Source organism: Rhyacophila brunnea, unplaced genomic scaffold (genome assembly GCF_057557595.1).
Source record: "Rhyacophila brunnea isolate RB1 unplaced genomic scaffold, BYU_Rbru_1.0 scaffold_6, whole genome shotgun sequence".
In the NCBI taxonomy this organism is placed as follows: Eukaryota; Metazoa; Arthropoda; class Insecta; order Trichoptera; family Rhyacophilidae; genus Rhyacophila; species Rhyacophila brunnea.
In genome coordinates this window covers 19,410,155-19,426,752 of record NW_028233276.1, presented here as the reverse complement: position 1 = coordinate 19,426,752, position 16,598 = coordinate 19,410,155, and the positions used below count along the sequence as shown (strand labels likewise).

The following is a 16,598-nucleotide window of genomic DNA, read 5'->3' as shown; positions in this document are numbered from 1 at the left end:
ATAAATGTGGAAATTGTCGTATTACGCAAACACCAGGTCCCGCGCTACTGAATTTTTATACACTGCGCGGCAAATCATCGTCTGCTGGTGTGAGACAGACACTTGAGAATTATTTTTTTCGTAATACTATTCAAAAGGGTTTGTAGAATTCTTCTTATGTTTATAGTCGAAAATAACTCGAGTTACTCACTATCACGTCATTATAATAAAATAAGAGATTACCTATTCTAGTACCAGGTTATTGAAGTAATATAATAAAAAAAAAACAAATGAACTTGAAAATAAAATTGTGGTGACTATAAAGCATTTAGAAGTGCAAAAAGTGTTTGAAATTTAATATTTTACGAATTGTAATAGGTATTCGAAAAATAAACCATTTTGTTATATAAACTATGTGTCATTCGATTCCATTCAGTTCGGGGTCAATGGTAGGTACAAACTAGGCACTGGTGGTAAGTACATCACTCTCAAATAGCCAGTAGTTCTCAAGGATGATTTATTTATACTCAGCCTGCAGTGCTGCAATGTGTATGCGAGTTCAAACAAAAGTTACACAGTTTGAGATGTCCTGGATGCTATAAAAATGAGTTATTTATGACTGATATTTTTTCAACACACTCAACAAAAATGCTCATAAAAGTCATAAACCATATTATTATTCATTATCTGTATGACATATTTGTCGAAATGGTAGCCGGTAGACTATAAGAATACTGAACTGTTCTTACACTTGTTAATCTGTCATCGACGCATTAGTCCAGCACCATTTCGTAAGTGTCATGGCGCCGCTCGAGTAAGCTGGCATTTTTTCAATGAAGAAGTCTTGTTCGTGATTTCTTACCAGATTTAGGCGACGAATGTTTATTTTTAGAGTCACATAAAATATTAGGTTCTGTCATAATCATTTTTGAACTTGACTCCGATTTTTTACTACTCTATTTGTGTATGTTTGACTGACATTTATTACGATTTATTGATGCTTGAAATCACAACGCGCACTGTTGTACTAAGTCGCGATTCGTAACGCTTAGAAAGGGTTAAGGGTTGAAAAACACCTTTCACTTTCCACAGATGTCATCGGAATTGTACAAATGATTTTTAAAAGTTTAGTACATTGGGAAAATGATGTCATTAAATTATTATTATAAAACAATTGTAAAATAGCTATAGCACCATCCGCGTTTCTAAAATCGTCCCTATTGTAAATAACTGATAATTCGTGTTTAAGTTTAAATTTATCCAAAAAGTCATATGATTCCAGGGTCATTTTAAAATCATTCTCAGGAAAATTAACCCTGTGTACCCTTCAAAATGTTCACAATAAAAAAGTTTCGCCGCTAGCAAATGTCTATTATATTCAAGCCTATCTTTCATTTGGACTACTATTAAATCACAGACATCTTTACACATTTCTATATTGTTAATTTTTATTCTTTTACTGGGAGGCTCGGATAAACTTTCAAGGGAACTTTTAACATTATTAACAGACACTTCAAAATCACAAATAAAACGTTTTATCAATACGGAGTCGTTTCGAGATTGCAATTGTTTAAATAAAATGTCACAATGAGGCATTATCCGCCGAAAAAATTATAACCAAAACATGAAATGTTCATCTGTGAGATACCGCAGAAGCATATCTGCTTGATTAATTGTATTGCTATCATTTTCACTGTTTAATATTGCTTCCATACACTCCTTAAGTGGTTCTTAACCGGATAAGTGCCACCAGCGTCCTAGCACGCTTTTCTATTCCGAGAACAGAGGGCCAGCCATGCAAAATGCGCGTGCAAAGACGCTTCACTTGAAACGCAATATATCGGCCGAGGCAATGTTTTGAATAATTCAATCGCATTGCCCATACAGCGACATCTCTTAGAATCATGGTGTAATACTTACATTTGTAATTTTCTATATTATCATCAACGAAACATCAATTTTAAACAAACCTTTCTTTGGTTACCGAAACGCGTCGCTAGTAGGGTTGTGCCACGGATCGGATATTTATCAAATTACTCGCCGGGATTCCCGTTTACTTATAGTAGATGCAATCGAAATTATGGTTCGCTTATGCATACGAGAAACGGGGAATACTGTGATTCCTGAATATACACAACTATACAATAGCAGTGACACATCTTCGAAAATATGCCAGTTGAATATTCAAAGTCGTATTTGACGTACCTAATTCGGTTTCGCGGCTGAAATATTTTCACTTTATAATTCATTTCAGTAATTTACGGGTACGATTTTGTAATTTTTAAACCTTCGTAATCTGTGTTGTGTGTCGTAATTGTATATTTTATAAGATATTAGTGTCGGGACTTATTTTATTCGCATAGTGTTTAAGTTATTTGACTTTTTGTGTTATATCTTTTTATAATAAGTCAAGTTTCTGGGATATTTGAACTTTTTTACATATAAACCTTTTGATCTTCTTTCTAATCAAAATGGAAGGAACACAAAGTTCATCAGAAAATGCCGAACAGGTCGAAGATTTGATGTACAGGGTTGGCATAACTGTTGAATCGGATGATAGTGATTTTGATGTCGATTTGGATGAAGAGGAACAAGATCCCAGTGCATATGAAGCTGCACAAATTGATGAAACTGTACCGGCTGACGAATCTGTTCCAGTTTTCGAATGGGAAACCGATGATTTTGTCCCCAAAATAAATTCATTTGATAGCTCGAGGTCAGGAGCGGACATAGAAAATGTTGATAGCAGAGAATCGGAGTTTTTCAAGCTGTTCATAACCAGCACGCTTATGAATTTCGTTGCCATGGAAACCAATAAACAATACCAATACGTCAAAAATCACTGCAATGAGTTGAGTTGGAGATTGAAACAATGGGTAGACGTAACAGTAGGAGAATTGTACCTCTTTTTGGCAATATGTCTTTTGATGGCCTGTAATTCGAGAAATAAAATACAAGATCACTGGTCTACAGATATTTTACTATTTTCTCCGATTTACTCAGATACGATGCCCCGCAATAGATTTCAAATCATTCTTCGCATGCTCCACTTTTGTGACAATACGCAACAAATAAGTGGGGACAAGATTTTCAAAATTAGATTCCTAGTGGACTATTTCAAAAAAAAGTTTGCGGAGTGCATGTATCCTTACATGAATGTGTGCATCGATGAAAGTTTGCTACTTTTCAAAGGCAATTTGTCATTTCGCCAGTATATCCCATCAAAAGCAAGCCGTTTTGGCATTAAATTTTTTGTGATATGTGACTGTGCCACCGGATATGTACTGAATTTTATTGTGTACACTGGAAAAACCACCGAATATGTAACACACATGCACATGGGTATTTCAGGAAGTGTAGTCTTGACTCTCATGGAACCATATTTGGACAGGGGACATACCCTGTACGTAGACAATTGGTATACTAGCCCAATTTTGTTCCAAAAACTACATGACCGGAAAACGAATGCTTGCGGCACTGTAAGGAGAAACCGAAAGGGATTGCCAAAGCATACGGAGAAATTGAAAAAAGGAGAAATGAAAGCTTACCACACAGACACTATTTCGGCACAAATCTGGAAAGATAAAAGGGAAGTGTCCATGCTGACGACTTTTCATCCTGCCCAGCTCACCGACACAGGCAAAAGAACGTATCGGAATGAACCGATAATAAAACCGGAATGTGTCCAAGATTACAATAAAAATATGGGTGCAGTTGACAAATCAGACATGGTTTTGTCAAGTGTACACTCGACGCGCAAAACAATGAGGTGGTACAAAAAAATGTTCTTCCATCTAATCGACCTCTCACTGTTGAACAGCCATATACTGTTTTGTCAAAAAACTGGAAAACGTGTACCGTTGGCACAATTTCAATTAGAGGTCATTCGACAATTAATTAACGAATACAAACGTGTTGTGCCTTCCAAATCTTCAGTTAGGAAAAGACATTCAGAATTGCCATCGCGTCTCACAGAGAGGCATTTTATGGCAAAATCACCTCCAAGTGCTAAAAAAGTCAAAACAATGGCAAGATGTGTGGTGTGTTTATCCAGGAAACTTCGAAGAGAATCAAGGTATGAGTGTAAACAGTGCAAAGTGGCTCTCTGCGTTGAACCTTGTTTTGAGACATACCACACGGTAGAAGACTATTAATTTTTTTTTGAATTCGTTATATTTTTATTTGGTTTTAAGACTAAAGTAGCACATTGTAGAATTACTTCTCATACATTATCACGTTCTCATCTTTACTCTGTAAGTGTTGTGACAACCCTGACGTTTTGTGAAACATTAATTGTGATTTATTTGGATAAATAACGGCGTAAATGGACACATCGTGTATTAATTTGGTAAGTCTATATGATATAGTATTATTATAAAGCCAAAAAAAGTATATTTACTAAGGTTTATTTTTTCAAAGAAAATCGCGGCCCTCCGTATATGGCCATACAAATACCTCTTGGCAGAGAACAGGTTAATATATGAATACGTGTATTAATTAAGGCGCTAAGTACCAAAAACAAAAAAACTGACATTTTTATAGAAAAGTGTTCTACATACTAACGCCAATAACTTCAACTATGGTCTAAGTGCCTCAAGCAAGTCAAAAAAATACAGCAAAATATTTAAACCTGTCGACGTTGTAAGTCCGTTGGCCTGTTTTATTTATAATGGTGTAAATAGCACTACAGTGGTCAACCTCATTCAATATAAAATGGCTGACGATGGTGTGTTGACACTTGCGAGTTCTTAATACCTAAAATTATAGAAGCTGCCGTGATTGCTTCACACTGTAAAACCACATTTTTCAAAAGGGCTTCATGAAATTTTACTGCAATGACTCGGTATTTTGTAACTACAGGCAATACTACTTTTTGGTACTTAGAGCCTTAATTAATACACGTATTCATATTATGTAAACAGTTTTAATGTTAAAATTCCACCTCGTTTGTGGGGACTTTAGATCGCGGCACCAGAAACTTAACTGAACAGTGAACTGCAATAATTTTTCAAGACAATATAAAAAAAATATATATAACTATCGTTTGTTTTGAATACTTACGTATTTTTCGACACAGAATATTGAATTATTGACGACAAAGCCCTTCGTCCACAAAATAAAATAAAGTCTAAAAAATTGCGTCGGCAATAAAACTTAGCGCGAGTCGGGTATTGTTAAACATATGATATCATGTTATAATAATTTACTCACTTGCTAAAAGAACATGATAACTCAGATATTATTTTTTTATAAATTATATTCAAATATTTGCAAATATAGAACGATTTAAGGATCGTAACCATAATATTTATATTGATAATCAATTTGTATTCAATATCAGCCTATTTCCAATGAATTTATATGAGATTTAAATAAAAAAAATCTATTTTTTATCAATCCTGCTAAATCTCAGTTACTACATTTTTCCGCGTATTCCTACTGTTTTTTTTTCTGTGTCGACAGTACGGCGTACCAAGTAGCAATTAAATCTTGTGTTTTTATGACATGTTTATGACTTTCACGCGTCAGGTTGAACTGTTATTACACAATGCAATATAAATGGCAAACTAAGATCGATATTAGTGCGTTCACCACGAGCGCACGATTTCGATGACTATTCAGTGAGTGATGACTTATGAATAGCATTGTTGCACATTGAGTGATGTTTAGAAAAAAGCAGTGCAGCGCACATGCATGGTGTTAGAGGAGCCGCCGCTGATCATTACGATGATATGCATCAGCACGTTAAATTACATGCAGCTAACGTCTACTACTGTACGACAACATTATTTAGGCAACAACAGGAAGTCGCACTTGTCGCGGATAGAATATTTCTCAGTGTTGTCATTTTTTGAGAAAACAAATCCCGCGAAATTAGGTTTTTAATTTATATCAATCAGTAAGTTCTCAGTAAGTAATTAATTTAGGAGTCCAATTATTGTTCGATAAGTATCAATAGAAAAATTATTTTAAATAATTTCACCTCTTAATTATTACTATTATATTAGGATAATTAATACAGCGTAATTATTGAATTTGGAAGGAAATATATCATTGAACCCACATTAACTGATAATATTGCTGCAGGTATTTATTAATTAAATAATTAGGAGAACACAAATTATGACTAAATAAGTAGAAGTGAAAGATATAACATATTCAATATGATTTTGATGACCCAATCACATTTTTTTATAATTTACAAATGATGTCTTTTATAACGTATTTTTAGTAAAATTGTTGTCGAAACACATACCTACTGTGAAAATAATTTTCTAAGTATAAATTAAATTATATCCACCTAACATTATAAATTTTAAAACAATATGTACCTACTTATCGGTAAAAATACAAGGACAATTAATTAACTAACCGTAAATACAAATAAGATTAAAATAATTGATAACGTCATAAGGTCATCAACACAACTTTTAAAAGTACATTTCCAAGGACACGACATTAAAAATTGATTAAATCAATCATCATGTGAGGTATTCTACACCAGACATATTGGTTTCATCATAACTCGATACTAATTTACTTTCACTACTGCTGTCAAAATCGACACTAAAAACTAAACTCATAGTCTCACAACATCTATCTTTTACCATATAATCCTCTTCCAAATGTATTGTGTGTTCACATTGTTTTTTCCAATCGTCCGGTGTTATCGTTCCAAAAGCATCTTCTGTTAGCCTTTGCGTGTCAGCTGTTCGGCAATCAACATTATTACTTGCAATTCTTCTTTTCACAAGTGACCAGATAAATTCTATTGGGTAAAGATCACAGGGGTATGGTGGTAGACGAACTACTGTTGAGCCTTTTTCTTTAATCAGCTCGTCGAATAAATACTTTGGTGGTGGTTTATTTCTATCAATTATTTCTTTTAGAAAGGCTTTTTTTAAAATTAAACCCCTAACTTATGTAACCGTCGCCGTAAAAATTCTTTACTTCCTTGAAAATCCATGCACTCTCCTAAGGAAACCAGTAAGTTTTGCAGCGTCGGAACTTGTTTGTGGACAGTATAAAACTCCTGCACTTTTTGATGTATGGTACATAAGTCTATACTGTCCAATGCAATCTTATTTTTTCCAGGCGTTACGATTTTTGAAGAGGAGGCACTCGCTGTAGTCATTTCTTTAATGATTCTAGAAACTGTCCTTGGGATATTCTTGTAAATTAATGATACACTATGTATAAGTATCTAGATAATTTTAAGCATTTTTGTAAATTTGACATCTCCGTAATAATTGATTTAATGCCAATAATGTTTATTCTTGAAATTATTCTTCTTGCCAATTTATTATTACACTGCCAGTGTACTTAAATGATCATTTATACTTATTTATTATACGTCAAAAAAAATAATAAAATAGATTACAATACACACAACTATATAATATACAAACATAATTCCCAGTTTTTGGGGAAATATTTCTAGTATTACAACACTGAATTTTGACATACCTGACAATGACAGCAACCCGTGATATGGTATTATATAGGCTCGCCTTTTAAATGCGACTCTTTTTCTTCTTCACAATAAATCAAAAGTTTACTAATAATTTTTCGAACATGACTTCGTATTGTTTTAGACATCTTTTAAATATAAAAAGCTTCAAATTACGTAAATTGATAGATGCATCCAATACGACTGTCAAAAATGTAATGAATAATTTGGGGGCGTTCCTTTTTTGAAACCGGAAGTTCGATTAGCTGATTGTAGTTCACAGTTTTGCCACGTAGCCAAGATGAAGTTGCCGGACAATAACTACTAACATTTTGTTGTAACAAAAATTTTGTTTGCAGTCAAAAGTATATTAATTATGACATATGATTGATAATATGTGCAGCAAGAGCGTGAGGCGCAGCACGCACGTGAGCGCAGTCGCCGAGAGCGCTCTGACGATCGGCGTCGACGTCAATCTGAGGAATCTCTCCGGGAGCTCATGCGCAAGCAGCGTGAGGAGAAACATCGCATCTTGCTGGAACGAGAAAAACTTCGAATCGAAAGGTGTGCATCTCTTTCTGAACACTAATTTATTGAAATAATTAAGGGCCCACATGCTCAGCGTAGGTCAAAATGGAGCTTTATGGTATTTTCAGAGCATAACCCTGGACATTCCTTAAACATTGTAGATAATCTATTTATATAATTTTGATGCCTTATTATCCTTTGTATTTATTTTAAACATTTGATGACTGCATAAAGTATTTTTATTACATAAAATAGTATTCTTTTAAACCTCTCGCTCTAATGGTTTAGAATATAGTCATATTTCAGTCCGTCCATGTGCAGTGGTGTTAAGATTTTTTAGTACTAATTTTTAAACGTATTTACAAAACCATTAGTAAAATTAATGTTAACATTATATAGTGACATATTTATGATAAAAAATTATATTTTATAATCTTTGTGATCCCAAATTTGACAAGAATTTGGCATTTTATTATTCAAAAAATGGGCACGATTAACCCGATCGGCGCGTTAAGTTTCCATACAAAAGATGTGCTGTCCGCGGTAGGTTTTTCGAAATGTTATTCTTCGCTGTATTATAATAAATACGGCAGTTAAAAATTGTGGCTACAACTGTTATCATGCCTAGATACATAAGGATCCAAGTGCCACACTAAAACACATAATAGAGTGTTGAATTTAGCTGTGTTTACTTTAACAAAACTACTGTATTGCTTTGTTCGGATAAACTCTGTAGCCATTTTCGATGACAAAGCACTTGACTTCAAAACAAGTGCGCCGATGAAGACAATTAATCACTGACTAATTTTATTTTACTCTTGTTAAAAACACTTAAAAATGCCATAAAAATTATTGAAAATAATAGCTTTTATTGGTGACTTATGAATTATTGTTAATTAGTGTAAGTTTTATTGATGACAAATCCATTAAAATTGGATGGTAGTCACCAGTTTTATTTCGTGGCATAGATTGTGTCAGCATTTTACATGTTTTATGGGCCATTATAATTTAAGCGTAAAGGTGAGTCCACACTGGTTGAAAATATTATAATAATTTTTTTGTTTTTTTTTAGTGAAACTTGGATTTTGTAGATTACTTTTCAGTTTTATTGAGCATTGTGTTATGTTAGTGATTGTCATTTTATGTTTTGTAAAAAAACAATATTTATTTTTTAAATTTCGTAAATTTTTCCAAGTGCTATAAAAACTTTTTTTTGGGTAAGGTTATAAAAATTTATAAGCATTAAATTGTACGCGAAGATAATATGTAATATAGTTGAAAAGTCAATATTCCATGATTTATATTTTATACCTACCTGTGTGTGTTTTTTTAGCAAAAATTTATACGTTTTATATATTCCTTCATAGTAATTCGTAATTTATTTATAAAACTTGCAATCCTCTAAAATATAATAATATATATTTTTTCATTCCGTGTGGACGCATCTTTACTAAATATTTACGACTTTCAATAATGAGCTCGATTTATGACTTTGAAACAATTAGGGAGACACATGAGTAATAAATGACATAATCCAGAACACAAGTTCAAGTACATTTTTAGAAATATTACGACAAATTTCTTTTCGTTTTTTGGTTGTCTTTTTCGTATTCCCGCACATGATGTAAAAATCGAGGTGAATTCAACTTTACACGGTAAATACTCGGCGCACACTCAACTCGAATGAAATATATTTTGTATACCTACTGCGCAGCCGCGAAAAATACCGCGTAGATTTGAACTGATGCAATCGGACCGGCGAATCTCGATAGATCGAAGGGGTTCGAAAGATCGATGTTTATGAAATTAAAACAACATATTTTTGACAGAGTTATCGATATGGCGGTACGAACACGAATCAGAGCATTTTTCAGTACAAAAATTAATACTATGCGTGAAGTATTTCCTACTTTACCGACATTTCAATTTTCGATATCAACAGTTGCGACATCCGCCCAGTATCAGAGCTTATGTAAAAAACAACATATGTCCCATCCGCGGCGATCGGGTTAACACATTTAAAGATAATTCTAAAGATACTGATTATAAGCTATGTCTTTGACCATTCAAATGTGATAAACATCCTACGAATACTGTTTGCTTTATAATAATTATTGACCTAAGAATAAGGTAGTATTTTTTTGAAATACGCCATTTCTATTGACATTTCCCAGTGATTAAGCTACAACATACGGCCGTAGCCATAAATTGACAAATGATAAATGAAGTAGGGAGTAAGATCATGTTAACGTGCGTGTTTGAACATGTACCATTCAAAAAAAAATCGGTTAGGATAGGTTAGGCTAACCTAACCATCGTTTTGTATAGTTTTTCATTTTTTTAAATTAAAAATACCAATGAAATGAAAAAATAAAATGAAACAGTTTTTACTGTCTTATAGAAAGACGATATGAGTTTTTATCGGATAATTTATCACTTATATACCTTTTCAGAGAGCGTATTGAACGTGAAAAGTTGGAACTGAGTCGCTTGGAACGAGAGAGACAGAATTTGGAGCGAGAAAAGTTGGAATTAGAAAAATTGGAGTTGAAGAGGGCTCGGCTAAGGTATATATTTCTTTTATTCAATATAAATACACTATTTTGAAAATATTATAGAAAAAAGTTGGACCGAGTGGGTCTCAAACTGACAGCTTTCACTTTCCGGGCAAGTGTTATTGTGTCTTTCATTCATGCAAATAAGTCCGTTTTTCTATAATAAAGAATTCTTCGTTCTTTCATAAATTGTATGTATATTCAGTATTAAATAAAAAAAAAATGTAAATACATCTACAATAGTGAAGCGGTAACGTATCTACTTATAAAATTGTGAGTCTAGGGTTCAAATCCCGGGTTTGTTAAAATAACATCATGTTTTTTTATGTGTGTTTAGACTCAGCATGTTCTTAATAGGTTGGGTAAGTGGCAAACTTCCATTTCTCGTAGAGAATAAAAATCTGACTCAAACCTCTTCGAGGCGGCGTGATTTTTCAACTGAAAATCTTTCACCTTGGAGTGTTGGAATCTATTCCAATAATGTCTTGTTTAATTACAAGTGAAGAAAAATTTGCCCTCTATAACTTGACTGTTCTGCATTAACAGGTTCACTGATGAAGAATTGGAAATTTTTTTCCATGTGAAATCGCTTCTAGGTTGTTTGGTTATGCTTTTAGTCAAATATTTTATGATTTATAATACTAAATGTCTTGGAAAACGGGAAAATGAAAATAACACGTTTATAACTGATAAGTGATAATCATAAAATATGTACAACAAAAAAGTAAAACAAAAAATCCACGAGTTCGTATGAGATTTCACAATGTTCAAGCGCAGTGCCAACGAACAAACAAGTCACTGCGACCGTTGCCGACGAAATACTAACGTATAGAAGTTTCATACTAACATCACGCCTAAGTGCAAGATCCGCATCCCGCGCTCACCCCCCACTCCGCACAAACGCGTGATTGGCAGTGAACCCAGTGGCTGACGGTTTTCAGGTTGGACGAGGAGCGCGGTCGAGCGGCAGTGAAGAGGGGAAGTGCAGGAGGCAGCGGCGGAGGTGGTGGAGGCGGAAGTGGCGGAGGTTACGGGATGTACTCGTCCAGTATGGGTGGCGCCCCTCCTCCTCCCTCTTGGCCGAAACCCCAAGGGCGAGCTCCACTCCCTTCTCACTATGCCAGAGTCAATTCGGCATCAGGCAGTGGACTTGGAAAACGCCTCGGAGATAGCGGACCGGGAAATGCCAGGTTGTCATTACTCACCAATTTTTTTATGCAATTGTCAACTATAAGTATAGACAGTTACGTTAACTTAATAGCAATATGTATGCATCTTGCCCTAAGTTTAAAAATCATGTTATTTTTGATTAGTCGAATTCTATGTCATTTCAACACATCTATACACAAGACTGCTATTGGTGGCTATCGTGGGTAGTTTTTCATATTTTTGTATTGAAGTATTATAATTTTTATAATAAGATAGTTGTATTTTTACAATAAGTGCTATAATTTTAACAGCACCTCTCTTGGCTGTGCTGACTTTTAGAGCAAGATAGACAGTTTTGACTGTGTCTAAACAGTCTGGCTAACTTATTGTAACAATTATAATACCTCAATACAAACATGATAAACTACCCTCGATAACCACCGATAGTGGCCGATAGTAGCCTTGTGTATATGTGTATATCAATCTTGGTAATTTTGCAATCCTATGTATGCATTGCTGATGCGATGAAGTTTTATAAAATTGATATCTGGTAATTAATTCAAAATTATGTTAATTACCATCCCATGATGGCCACGCGACTTAAGCGTCGGCCTATAGCGTCGTGGGTCCCAGGTTCGAATCTTGGGTCTGGCAAGTACAAATATTGTTTTTCAATTTGTGTATGAGTCAGAGTATGGACCTAATAGGTTGAGCAAGTGGCTGAAATCCATTTCTCGTAAAAGCAATATCTGTTAATACAAACCTCCACTCTGTGGAGGCCCATAATATGATCCTATTGGGATCGGACATGGTCGAAAGAAAGAATTAGTACAAGATTCCATTTAACGGTCACCATTGTTCAAGGGTTGCTTAAGAAGTGTTTTGTTATTGTCATATTAATCTGTAGGCTGTCGGTCAGGTTCGGCCCCCCGCTGCCTCCCCCGCCGCCGCACATGGATGTGCCTACTCCGGCGTACGAGTCGCGCCCGCAGGCTGCATCCTCTGATAAGAGGCCGGCCAACAGAGACCGCGACCGGGACCGTGATAGGGACAGAGACTATCATGCTCCTCCTTCACATTCAGGTAACCGCTGTTACCTTCTATTCGTAACTTGTAACACGACTTCGCTTGTTGGAAAATTTCAAGGTCATAATCAACCCACTGAAAGATGGTATCTTACCGGCCTAGTGGGACAAATGTCAAGGGTTTCGCAAGCTGTAGTCATGTACCTAGATCCGGGGCATGGATGTTTCCAATGTTCTCTTTCTTTCCGTATATTCCGAGACCTTAAATAGGCGTGGTGCAAATGGACATCTATCATACAATATAAATCATTTATTTGTTCGCCATATAGAGATTAAGCTGTGCGATTGAACGACCTGAAAACAGATGTGGTTGGAAACCAACAAGGAGCGGTGAAGAGATTGCATTTGAAGGTGGAATAACAGATGGGAGACTTGAGGAATGACTTGTCATTTGTGTGTCACATCATCTGTATAGATGTCTAGTGACTCGATGACCTTATCGCTACAATAAATATTAGAAGTAACAGCGGAGATAATTCATTGATTGTATTATGTTTGGCAGGTGGCGGTGGAAACACACCGAGCGGAGTGAAGTACGCCAGCAATGGCGGGTCGTACGAGTCACGTCAGCCACTTCCCCCCGGTACCCGTCCCCGAGACCAAAGGTATCTCAAGCAACACCCGACGCCCCCTGCCCCCCCGCCTCTGTGAGCACCAAAACAACTCCATCTACTGCAACATTTTCTTTGACCCCCATAACTTGCATGGATTCCCTCATTAACTGCATACAAAATGTCTCCAAAAGATCTATAAAACATTTCTGGGACGTTTATTTTCCGTTAATAAAAATAATACCATGCCTCCATTGTTATGTATTAATTTTTTTCAAATATTGCTTTTTTAAATCAATGACAGGTTAGTCTACAATTGAATTTCTATGACGACAATTGAGTGCTTAAAGTCAAAACAATGTTACATAAATTATGCAATCAAAACACATTATATAACATGTGCCATATTTTATTAGGTCATCAAAAAACATGGTCAATTTATGAAGAGGAAACGTGAAAAATTTATATGAAAATATCTACAACGGCAAACAAACAGGTTTAATGTGGATAACTTTGTTTGACTTTCGGATCCTGTATTAGAAGTTATCTTAATAAGGAAAAAGAAAATCTTTTTCTATAAAGACAGTAAAAATATGAAAGTCAAATTGAAGAATGGTTTCTAAGGCTGATAATTTAATTGCCTGCAGGTCATTTCGCATTGAAGATTCATTTATAACAAGTTTCACATTTTTGCTCTGAGATACATGTAAAAACGACTTTCATTAAGGTTACAAGTCTGAAAGAAGTTTTTTATACAATGCACTATATCGTTGTTTAGAAGAGCCATCACATAAAATCTTAAATAAGTAAGTAAAAATAGCAAAACCATGACCATTTTCTTTTATACAGATAAAAATGCCCCCGCCACAGATTTTTTTTTTGTATGTTACCAATTCAATACACAAGTTCATTTAATATGATTCCTTCTAGTTATTATACTAAATAATTTTGGGTCAGCATCCATATTATTCTGATGGCATGTTATTTTACTTAATCAAGTCAACTTAATGCAATCACTCCTGGTACATAATATTATGTCAAGGTTATATAATACTTCGATACAAACCTACCCTAGATAGCTGCCGTAGCGGCCGAAAGCAGTCTTGTGTATAGAATAGATGCGCAGATCTGATCTAATATGACTTGACTAATATAAATTCAATAGTAATATATTGTACTGTAATAGAAAAAGTTCATACCACTCCCATTTTGTAACAGACCATACTCTGGAACCAACCCATTGATTATTAGAACTAAAGCTATTCAATAACATTGTCACTCAGGTTTTATAATTTTATCATTTGTTTTTTTTCCCCCCGAGTCTAATTTTTGTCATGTACAGTAGAACCTCGATAATTCAAAAAACGATAATTCGAAATTCGCCGTTTTTCGAATTTTTTGTCAATTTTAACCCCCAAGAATCATTTTTCATACAAAAAGTTCGTTATAAATCGAAATTTTCGTTATTTCGTAATTCGAAATGGAATTTGGCCCCAAAGGCCATTTTTATCCATATAAATCGAAATAAATAATAGTAAAATACTTATTTTCTTGGAAAGTAATAAATTTAATGACTGCAATTAAGGGGGGACATGCTCGTCGAAGGTCAAAATTGAGTTTTTATTGTATATTCAAACCATGATCCTGGACACTCCTTAAACGTTGTAGATGATCTATTTATATAATTTTGAAGCCTTATTATCCTTTATAATTATTTTAAACATTTGATGACTGCATGAAGTATTTTTGTTACATAAAATAGTATTCTTTTAAACCTCTCGCTCTAATGTTTTAGAATATAGTCATATTTCGGTACAGAACTGTGCAGTGGTGTTAAGATTTTTTACATTTATTAATTTTTAAACGCATTTATTAAACCATTAGCATAATTTATTACGAGATAATTTTTGTAAAATATTCACGATAAAAAATTATATTGATAATCTCTGTGATCCCAAATTTGACAAGAATTAGGCATTTTATTATTCAAAAAATCGGCAAAATTAACACATTTCAAGATGATTCTAAAGATATTTATTATAAGCTATGTCTTTGAACATTCAAGTGTGATAAACATCTTATGAATAATGATTGCTTTATAATAATTATTGACCTAAGAATAAGGTAGTGTTTTTTTGAAATACGCCATTTCTTTTGTCATTCCCCAGTAGTTAAGCTACATCATACGGCCGTAGCAATAAATTGACAAACTATAATTGAAGAAGGGAGTAAAATTATATTGACGCACGTGTTTGAACATGTACCGTTTAAAAAAAAATAAAAAAAAATTCGGTTAGGTACATGTTCAAACACGCGCGTTAACATAATTTTACTCCCTATTTTAATTATAGTTTGTCATTTTATGGCTACGGCCGTATGTTGTAGCTTAACTACTAGGGAATGACAAAAGAAATGGCATATTTCAAAAAAACACTACCTTATTCTTAGGTCAATAATTATTATAAAGCAATCATTATTCATAAGATTTTTATCAAACTTGAATGGTCAAAGACATAGCTTATAATAAGTATCTTTAGATTTATCTTCAAATGTGTTAATCTTGCCGATTTTTTGAATAATAAAATGCCTAATTCTTGTCAAATTTGGGATCACAGAGATTATCAAAATAATTTTTTATCGTGAATATTTTACAAAAATTATCTCGTAATAAATTATACTAATGGTTTTATAAATGCGTTTAAAAATTAATAAACGTAAAAAATCTTAACACCACTGCACAGTTCTGTACCGAAATATGACTATATTCTAAAACATTAGAGCGAGAGGTTTAAAAGAATACTATTTTATGTAACAAAAATACTTCATGCAGTCATCAAATGTTTAAAATAACCATAAAGGATAATAAAGCTTCAAAATTATATAAATAGATTATCTACAACGTTTAAGGAGTGTCCAGGATCATGGTTTGAAAATACAATAAAAACTAAATTTTGACCTTCGACGAGCATGTCCCCCCTTAAGTAGGCAAACACCTGCAAATTTACTGATGGGAGGCAAAACCCAAAGTTTAAGTTGTGGAAAAACCCAAAAACTCCTAATGTACTAAGACACAAATGACTTATCCAAGCATCAATATTATTATTGCAGGGGATGTCAATCAAGGTACATTTACTTGTCATTCATGTAAATTCAGAATCCGTTATTGTATTAATGTGAAAAAAATGTTGTTTTACAACTTAATCTTAGCACATAGCCACTAAATGGTTTTCAGTAAAAAAAAACATTTATTTATGAAATTTCGTAATCATTAAGTAACTAACTTGTGTCATTTTTTTATAAC

At 33.9% G+C, this 16,598-nt stretch overlaps 1 protein-coding gene across 9 annotated transcripts in view; it reads left to right on the top strand.

Annotated features, from left to right (window-relative positions):
• Saf-B (Scaffold attachment factor B) overlaps nt 1–16,598 on the top strand; it is a 35,563-nt gene that overhangs the window by 12,505 nt on the left and 6,460 nt on the right. For 3 of the 9 annotated variants that reach the window (XM_085956326.1, XM_085956334.1, XM_085956327.1), the window contains exons 10-14: nt 7,833–7,993; nt 10,411–10,524; nt 11,454–11,702; nt 12,569–12,744; nt 13,249–13,393. In XM_085956326.1, coding sequence (XP_085812452.1) covers nt 7,833–7,993; nt 10,411–10,524; nt 11,454–11,702; nt 12,569–12,744; nt 13,249–13,393 — 845 coding nt within the window. The remainder of the gene's footprint in view (nt 1–7,832; nt 7,994–10,410; nt 10,525–11,453; nt 11,703–12,568; nt 12,745–13,248; nt 13,394–16,598) is intronic. The other 6 variants (XM_085956332.1, XM_085956333.1, XM_085956328.1 and 3 more) reach the window with 3 other exon arrangements.